Source organism: Microtus ochrogaster, chromosome 8 (assembly GCF_000317375.1).
Source record: "Microtus ochrogaster isolate Prairie Vole_2 chromosome 8, MicOch1.0, whole genome shotgun sequence".
Taxonomy (NCBI): Eukaryota; Metazoa; Chordata; class Mammalia; order Rodentia; family Cricetidae; genus Microtus; species Microtus ochrogaster.
The window spans coordinates 43,473,664-43,483,642 of record NC_022015.1 but is presented as its reverse complement, the minus strand read 5'-3'; the positions used below and the strand labels follow the sequence as shown (position 1 = coordinate 43,483,642).

The 9,979-nt window shown below is 39.5% G+C and overlaps 1 protein-coding gene across 1 annotated transcript in view; it reads right to left on the bottom strand.

Moving 5' to 3' along the window:
* Nucleotides 1–4,326: 4,326 nt before the first annotated feature.
* The window catches only part of LOC101983877 (protein FAM111A-like), a 9,904-nt gene continuing 4,251 nt past the window's right edge, over nucleotides 4,327–9,979 (bottom strand). Inside the window, exons 3-4 of the mRNA XM_005351989.2 lie at nucleotides 9,702–9,824; nucleotides 4,327–6,957 (exon numbers count right to left, since the gene is read on the bottom strand). Coding sequence (XP_005352046.1) covers nucleotides 5,200–6,957; nucleotides 9,702–9,782 — 1,839 coding nt within the window. The 5' untranslated portion in view covers nucleotides 9,783–9,824 and the 3' untranslated portion in view covers nucleotides 4,327–5,199. The remainder of the gene's footprint in view (nucleotides 6,958–9,701; nucleotides 9,825–9,979) is intronic.

The following is a 9,979-nucleotide window of genomic DNA, read 5'->3' as shown; positions in this document are numbered from 1 at the left end:
TTTTGTTTTGTTTTAAAGAAGCTGGGTTATAGCACACCTATCTTATTCTAATACCTGCAGATTCAAGAGAGCGTAAGGTTTTCTTTCTTTAAAAAAATACGCTATTTATTTACTTTTCTAGTACCAGGGATTAAACTCAGGTCAGGTGGACACGCTGTGCCCTTGAGCTGTGTCTATTTTTGTATTCCTAATAGTAGTGTAGTGATAATGTCTGTGCTCTTCGTGTGTGTGTGTGTGTGTGTGTGTGTGTGTGTGTGTATGCACACATCATGTATTGATGACAGTGATGTTGAACATTTCCCCTAGGTGACTATTTCCATCTCCGTATCTTCTTTGGCAAATGTTTGTTCATGTGTTTGGCCTCTTTTAAAATTAAAGTTTCAGAACTTTGAATTTTTTCTTGATAAATATCTTTGGGTACATGGCTTTTCACCACTTTCTGGCTTTCATTTTCCATATTACATTTAAGAATTATTCGGCTGTCTTTCAGATTTGATGCCTTTCCTTTTTCTTTTATAAGGTTTATGACTTTATAATTTATATGTATGGTATATTTTAAATTAATTAAATGGAAAATGATCCATCCCTCCCTTCTCCTTCATTTGTGGCTTGGAGAACTTATTGCTCCAGTGTAATTTATTGAAAAGTTTCCTCTGAATTTCTTTGGTCAAATTTCTCTGTCAATGACAACTGGACATATTCCTGTTTCCAACTATTTCTAACTTCTCTATTCCTTTCCATGAGCTGTGTGTTAACCCATCTAGCCATAGTATTTACTGATGTTACACAAACTGTTTTGAGAAGACATATAGGGTTATTGTAAATAGGACTAATTTAGAGTAAATAATAATGTTTTAAAATTAAATTTCCATTATTCATTTCTGGTAAATGAAAGAGAAATTATTTTTATTGCCTGTTAATTCTACAATTGCTTTAATTTCCACTGTGGGCTGAATGTATAATCTCTCCAGAACTCGTATGTTGGTTTCCTGCCATTAATCATCATCACAGATGTAGGATCTGAGTAATATACCCAGTTTCTATACCCAGTGACATAGCCACTTGTTTTTAATGTCAGTTACATCCCTCTACTGCTGTCCTTTCCATTCCCCTCAGCCTTATCTAGCATTTCTCCCAGGACTGGCATTGCCCATGATGCCATGAGCAAAAGCTCCCTTTCTTGACCCTCTGAGACCCTGTCTGTCATGGCTTCCTGAGGCTGAAGTGGATGCAACCATCAGAGAGCTATCAAATGTGGTTAAAGAGTAAGAGGAAAGGCTCAACTACATCACTTGACTGGTAATCATATTCCTTCCTTCCTCACTGACCCAAAATCTACCAGGTGGCATGTGTCCTTCTTCCTGGTGGGGTGTAAAAGATTTGATGGTCTCCCTCTACCACCTCTGCATAAAGGTTCTGGAATGTCCCTGGTATTTGTCTCTCCTTATTACTCATGGGTTTGATCTCTTTCCTTCTGAAACGCATGTGGGCCAGGGCCTCTTTTGTGTTTTGTCAGTTAAACTGAAGTGATAAAAAGAAAAATTGCTTTTGGCAAGGCAGCTAGTTCTCATTTTTTAAAAAAAATCAATAAAATTGAGACCATGCAGGCTAAACTCTTAGTTAAACTATTTAAATTTAAATATCAAGGCCTTTTACATACTTCCGTTCTTCACTTGGCATTCTCTTTTGGGATTGACTCAATGATGAGTATCAGTCTTGCGTCCAGCTGTCAGTTTTGCCTTGGCTTCCTGTTTGGAAGGACTGTAGTTCCTGGATGCGTCCGACAGAGGGAGATGTTGTGCTAGGAAATGGCCTCTAAGCAGGTTAGGAGACTTGAAACACCGCAGCGGGACTTTCCCACCCTCCTTTACTGACTCAGATTTTGATAGCTTACACATAGGGCCAGGGGACAAGCTACATGTTCAAACTGAGCAGAGGTCAAACAAGAGGTTCCCTTCTACACCACTCATCTGAATCCACCCAAATGATCCTATTTTTTTTTTTTTTGGGATTCTTTTTCTTTTCCTTCCTCCACTGAAACCTAAGCTCCATCACTTGACTCTTATTGTTTCCCTCCCACTAACAGAATCACAATAAAATTCAGAGGCTTATCCCACATACTCCTGCTCAGAAGCCCAGGGAAATGAGAGATGCGGGTAAGACTAGCTGGAGAAGGGAAGAAATGACGGTGGGGAGACAGAGAGAGGAAACTGGACTGTCAGCATCTTTTCACACCAGCATCCTTTCCTCTCCGGGTAACTCATTGCTACAGAAGATGGAGTCCAAGTGTCTTCCCCACCCATCATGCTGTCTCTCACTGTTTCTATCAGGTTGATCTGACTTTGACCATGTCTTCATTGGAAAGGAAAGGATATTGTGGCATAGTTGAATGAGTTAAAGCAAGAATGTTGAGTCCTTCTTTGAGTTCCTGCCAGTGTGGGCATATAATTATGCATGGCCTCCAGAACCCCTTTGGGATAGTAAGCTCTCAGAACTATGTCTTACTTTTTCCACCCACAAAAGCAACTGAAGATAAGATGGGGGAAGAGTGAGTTCAAAATAAGAAAAAGAAATCACCTCTGGTTTTAACTGTAATTATTTCTAATGTTTTGGTTCACCCAGTGCTATGTATCACATTACTGTTGACAAGATTTATTTCCACATTAGTAATTTATGTATTCAGTAGCTGTAACTGCATCCCTTTACTGCAGAGCCATGGAACTTGCTCATCCGTGGTCACCACCCATCCTGTCCTGCTCCTCATCAGAGAACAACGTAACAGTGAAGAACCACGTGGGTCACTATCTTCAACCTTCCCTCCTGTAGTCAGACCTCTAACATAGGGATCAGTGGGGACTTTTGATCCCCTTCTTTCCCCCACTGCATTTATTTCTTGGTTGACAGACTTTGTTTCGAGATGCCAAGGAATCCTCTCAGGTTCTGTTACTGAGTATGTAACAGAAAGGACAGTTATTTACAGATTACAAGTTGGCAGGCTGAGGAGTTGGCTCCAGGGTTATGGACATTTCTTCCAGAGGACCAGGGGTTTGGTTCCCAGCACCTCCATGGAAGCTCACAATACGCCAAGTGTAACTCCAATTCCAGAGGGTCTGATGACCTCTTTTCTGGCCTCCTCAGGCATTGGTCAAATACCTAGTGTGCAGGCATACATGAAGACAAAATAGCATACACATAAAATAAATAAATCTTAAGAAGTTTTATAGATTGAGAGCTGAGAATTTAGATGGTGGCCATGTTTCATCTCAGATGGGAATGAGTGTAGCATGCAACTCACTCAATCCTCTGTGCAAATGACAGGAAGCATTACAAGTACTTGATCTGAGATGTTTCCTAATTAATTTTAGGGAGCAAATATGAAAACTTGTAGGAAACACAGCTTAGAGTAAGCATGGAAGAAACCAGGATTGTCAACCACATGCACCTATTTTCTTCAACAAAATGGATGATGTCTGGTCACTTGGAATGCGGGGCAGTGGTCAGACAACCTGGTGATCCTTTTGCTATTCTATTAAAAGCCAGCCTCCACTTGAATTTCCCCCAGATCCTGAGAATTGTTTAGGACCCAATCATGAGCTTTGTCTCCCTCTCAGTGAATGGAAATCATCCTTATGAAAGAGGCTCCGTGTACTTCACGTCCTCCATCAGTAGAATCCATCCTTGAGCTTATTAAACATTCTTCTTTTCCAGGTCCTAGCCATGAGCACTGTTTCTCAGTCAATAGAACCCATTCATGTGATAAAGGTCTCAGATACTATAAAATAAACTATAAATGGGGTATGGTGCAAAGAAGTTCCTATGTAACCATCTCTGAATCTTTGTTATAAGAACTGTCACATGGGAACTTTCCCCCCTCCCCAAATTCTACTGTGTTTAAATGTGTAAGAAAATTGAACCATGGGATCAGACTCTCTAGAGCTACACCACATTTTCATCTTCGAGGATAATTTCCCTATCCGTGGTGATACAGTGACCCCACCCCGAAGAGAACTTGAAAATAATGAGGATCTTTTGGCTGTTAAACGTTAAGAAATGCATAACTAAAGGACAAACAGCTGTGGAAACCATCTTTATTACTTTAGAGCACTGAGAATGCGTGTTTGGAACAAACCAATGGGAATGCCATTCAAATCATCTTTATGCTTATTACTTCTAACTCACTACATAAACACACTTTAAAAATGTTGGTCCCTCTGTATTTCCTTTGGGAAAGACAGACAGTGCAGGAGAAAGAAAACATTACACAATAGTTCTAAGAGATTATTCTGGAAAATAAGGAAAACTGAAGAATCGATGCAATTGCTGGTGAATCTGACCCACACCATCTTATCCATGCCTGTCCCTGCCCTCAGATAATCTAAGACCGCCAGCTGTCTGCAGTACATACTTCCCTTGATTTTGATGGTGGTGAGCTTGTTTCCTGACCACGCCTTCCTTTCTCGTCAAGAGAATAGGACTTGAGTGTCACATTGCTGAGAAGTGTTCTAGGCTGTGTCCACTGTCCTCCTGGCCCACTTCATGGTGAATGCCAAGAAGTAAAAACCATCTCTTCCAGTGTTCGCTCCCCATAACTCAAGTCCAGGAGCTCCCAAGTGCCCACATTGTATAGCAGAGACCAGTTCCCTTGCCTGCTCAATGACTTCCACACCATTCCTTGAAGATGATTCCAGACTCCAGTCTTAAGCCAGAAAGCCAGAGCAGAAGAAAAGCAAGTGACTTCAGGGACTTCTTGGAGCTAAGAAACCTGTGAGCCAGTGATCTGGCTGAGCTCTGGTCAGCAGAGAAGGAAGATACAGATAAAACCAAATGAAGCAATGCCTTTAAATTAGTTGAAAGAAATAAATCCTTTTCCCTTATTCTCTTTGGCCCACAACTTCAGCTTCCATGCTCTGAAATTTTTCATATCTTTGCATCTCCTGACACTAAGTCCACTGAGACCTGATGTTTGCTTAATATTTTTCATGTTACTTTACTTAAATAGTTCAACTAAACTGTTTTTTGTCTGTTTTGGAGTTGTTCATGAACTTCGAAAAAATGTCAAGTGCACAGGGAGTAATCTAGAACATCCATCTTTTGGTAGTATCCATCATTTTAAGAGTTCATAAAACATTATTGTCTGCAGAATAATAACACCATAGGCAATTCCCTTAAATGTGGAAAATAGATTAAATTCTTTTAGGACTATGGGTTCAGCATTTCTTCATCCTGACAATTTCCAAAGATTTTATTATACCAATATTTATTTTGCTTAATATCAGCAATAATGGATTCCATAGTAGAACCAAACTCAATAATACTGTGAACTCCACTTTGATATTCACAATGGAAGCCAGCAGCGTGCATGGCCACCAATGAGCAATTAGAATCAAACACCGGGGACCCAGAAGACCCACCAAAAAAAGTGGTGTCATAGGTAACTACATCTGAATTGCCAAGCAGCTCCTGGAAGCTTCTTTGGGTGTATATGGAGAGAAAAGAGCTACAGACATAGTCGCCTGCTGCCTCTCTTGCCTGAACATTTTCCTCACATTTTCTTCCTCGATTATATTGAGGGACCACTGTACAACCATCTTTAGACTTCTTTTCTCCATCTGGGTGGCCAATGATATAAATCAACCCATTAAGTGGCGCAGGTCCTATTCCATTATACAGTCCGGCAGGTACTTGTCGTCCATTTTCCTCTAGTTCTAGGACAGCGTAGTCAAGGTTTTCGCTAGATATCTCAAACCAGGGTTTAACGTTAAAAGCATTGTCTTCTCTTGGTGGGAACTCTTCATAATCAAAGATCACCTTTACACATCGAGAAATTGTGCTTGCCCACTTACTTGGCTCTATGCCTTCCCCCACAATGCCAGTTATCACATGCCGACAAGTGAAAATGTACGACTCTTTAAAAACAAAGCAGGTGGCAGAGCCCTCATTTCCATTATTGTTCCACCGCAGGTACCCAACTGAGTCACTGGCCTGTGAAAGATGTTTGAGCACTTTAACAGTAGTAGAATTTCTTGTCAGTTTCCCAAAGTTTTCTTTGTGCATTTTGAATAAGGAAGCTTTCTTCTTTCTTTTGTCACTTTGTTCCTTGATGTATGCTCTGAGTTTTTCTCGTTGTTCTTTCAATACGGGGTATTGATCTACAATGTATTCGTCTACCCTATGAAAGCTTCTGTTCTCTAACTCAGAATTCTGAGTGACGGATGATATCCTCGGGTTGTTTGTTTGCTCAGCCTCGACCTGGAAGAGCTTGCCATCTAACTCATCAACCGGCTGGGTGTTTTCTATAATGGTGTCCAGTTCACCAATGAGCTTCCAATCGTCACTCTCTACAAAAGAAAGAAACCTGCCATCCTTCCTCAGAGTGTCCTTGATGGACTCTCCTTTGAGGCCATAGACACAGAGTTTGTACCCCTTTTTGCGAAGTTCTCCATATTTCAGAATCTTTCTTCTCTTACTCCCAATTGCATGAATATAAAATCGGACATAACTGGTAGACGGATGGTCCTGTGGTTCAAACAATTGCTTATTATCTTCCAGCTCACTTTTACACGGCAAAAATGTAATGACCAAGTGACAGCCTTCTGGAAAACAGCAGAGGGGCATGCCAAGGTTTATGTACCCTTCGATTCCTTCTTTGCCACACACCAACATCTCTTTGCCTTGTTGATTTTCTATCTCTTCTTTGACAGCATTGAGAGTGTTGAGTGCTGCATATAAGCTACTTGTCTCACTATATGTCAGCTCATGCTTCATTTTTTTGTTTTTTCTGTGGTTAACATCCAAAGTGACTATAATTTTCTTATTTGAGGGAGAAGTCTGATCTTGTTGAATTTTCTTAGATGAAAGTGATCTTTGGTCCTGGGTGTTGGTTATATCTCTTGGCATTTTTCTAGAGTCCCCTTTTACTTGAGAAATACTGGAATCATTCTGTTCTTCTTTAGGGACCTAAAAATAAATGGCGAATACTTTATAACTAAAAACTCTAGTCATATTTCTTTTTGTAGTGTCAACTCCCTTCATTTCTGTGGGAAATTAAATGCCAATTTCAAAAGACCAGTAAATAGAATTAAAACAGAGTTTATCTTGGGATCTAAAATACTACCTCAACTTGCTATCACATCAGTCAGAAAAGCTCCTCTTGTTACACATGGTGCATTTTCTAACAAATAGTAGAATAGACACAAGTGCTATCCAGCTTGCATGGATGGTATTTCAAGTTATTTTTATTATTTTCAGCAATATACAGTTTATCTTATCCAAGCATAAGGTATATTGCAATAACAGTTTATTAAGCTATTTATTTATCATTAATTGGGTTTTTAAAGATTTATGGTATGTATATGAATGTTCTGCCTACATGTATTCATGTGTTCCATATGCAAGCCTTGTGCCTATAGAGGCTAAAAGAAGGCATCAGATTCACTTGAACTGGAAGTCGCCAGGGTTTGTAAACCACATGTGGGTGCTGGGAATCAAACTCAGTTCCTCTACATCAACAACAAATAATCAGTGATTTATTGAGATAGAATCTTGCTATGTAGTTAAGACATCCCTGGAATTCAGTGTGCCACCCAGGTTTGCTTCAAACTCATAATTTTCATATTTCCTTAATAGTGTGACTCAGGCAACATTTATCATGAAATGAATGGATACTATTCCCTTTGTCTTTTTGTATGAGCTTATACATTTTTTGTAAATTTTCATCATCTCCCGTTTTTTATAGGACTTTCACTAAGAAAGTCCAGGAAGGAGGAAAATGGGAGGACATAAATCAAATTCAGTAAACAGGAAAGTCTCAATGAAAACTAAAAATGTCCATGGCAGTTGTTGCTTACTGTGTGCTTGACAGGGCATCAAATCACCTGGGAGATGGGTCTCTGGACACATCTGTAGGGGTGTTGTTTTGGTTACATCAGTTCCAGTGAGAACCAACCTGAACCCTGCTGGCAACATTCCCTAGGTTAAATCCTGGACTATTTAAGATGATAAGGGGGAATTGAGCATGCATTCATTGCTCTCTACTATTGACTATGCATGCAACGTAACTAACTCTCCCAGGGACCTACTTCTGTGACTTCCTTGCCATGATGGATTGTAAGAAACTGTGAGCCAAACAAGCCCTTCCTATTCTAAGTTGCTTTTGTTGGGGTATTTTATCACAACAACAGAAAAAAAAACAAAACTGCCGGGCGGTGGTGGCGCACGCCTTTAATCCCAGCACTCGGGAGGCAGAGGCAGGCAGATCTCTGTGAGTTCGAGACCAGCCTGGTCTACAAGAGCTAGTTCCAGGACAGGCTCCAAAACCACAGAGAAACCCTGTCTCGAAAAACCAAAAAAAAAACCAAAAAAAAAAAAAAAAAGCCTAAGACAGTAGCTGATAACTATGTCTGAAAGGGTCATTTCCCCTAGGTCATATTCATCCTGAGAAAGATGTCAATATGTAACCAGTTCACAGGCCAGCGAAGTCACTCACTGGTAATGGAAGCATCGATGTTGGAGCTTGGTTAAAAATTATACCTGTCATCAATTTAGTGACACTAACATTCTCAGTTAAACAGACAAAAAGAATGCAAGGTGATCTAAATCTAAATTCTGTCCAGGCATAGAGTCTCTTTAAATACATCTCTGTAGTCTAGATTTGGTCAGAAACATGCTTTTCACTTCCACAGGAGTACTATAATAGACCTTTATATATTCAAATACTCCTAGACTGATATGGACATTTTTGTCAATTTTTTTTCTTTTCCTTTTTGAGGCATTCTATAGTTCACTCTGGTATCAAATTCACAGTCCTCTATTCTCAGTCTTTGGAATGTTGGGATTACAGCATTGTGTCACCTTTCCTTGAAAGGGAAAGAGATCACATGTATTCCTCAAGCTTGCTGTTACAGAGTAGGACAGAAATAAAGAGACCTTGTGTAGACATGAGTTTTCTAATTATTTAGATGCCTCGTTTTCTAGAATCTAGACACAAATAAACAAGAAAAAGACTTTGAGTTTGCACATCAAGTGCCTGACACTTCTCAACTGTCTTGATATAATAAAGGAACATTTTAGTTTCGGAGGACACAATTGTTTGTCATAACAGAGCTTGAAAATAGGAGGTTCTGAATATCTCAGCAAACTTGCCCAAGTCTTCATCGTGGGCTCAAGCACTCCGCTCTCTCTTTTGTTTTCATACATAAATTGGACCAACCTTCCTCACTTGCCTATGAAGTTTATAATAAGAATAAATATACGAAATCCTTTGTTAACTATAAAGTACCAAGCAAATATAGGATGGTATGATTGAAGGGACCAATCATACTCAGATATTTCAGTGCTATTAAATAGTATTAACTTTGTTTCACAGATTGCTGTGACATATTAAATATGATATCATAAACAGTATTAATTTTGTCTGTTCCACAGGTTGATTTGACATATTACATTTGATTTATTTTATTAAGGTTTCAGACATGATTGCAACTTTTTTATTAAACATTGCTTTGGTATAGCTAAAATCTGTATTACATTCCCCATCTTTGCTGCCATTAACCAAATTAAAGTAGCTGAGAAAGATCCTAGAGTATGTCATTGTCCCAATCAACAATAAGGCATTTTCTTGGCAGTAGATCCTATGTGACCTAAGACCCATGGTGGCTAAGACTGCTACTAGTATATCTTACAAGCAAAATTTATAGACATACCTTATGGAAAAACTCAGGGATTTTTTTATTTTTTCTTGGTTTGAATGGGATCGTCTGTGATCTGCGCTTCTTAGAGCTCATGGTGAATTTGAGATGAGGCAAGTGGCTCAGCTGAAACACAAACTTCAAAATGGCTCAAGTTGAGTTGAGAATTTAGTTCAGTGGCAGAATGCTTGTCTAGTAAATGCAAGACCCTGGTTCAGTCCTCAGCTCAGAAAAACAAGAAAGAGTGGGGAGGAGAAAGAAGAAGTGAGGGAGGGAAGGAGGGAGGGAGGGAG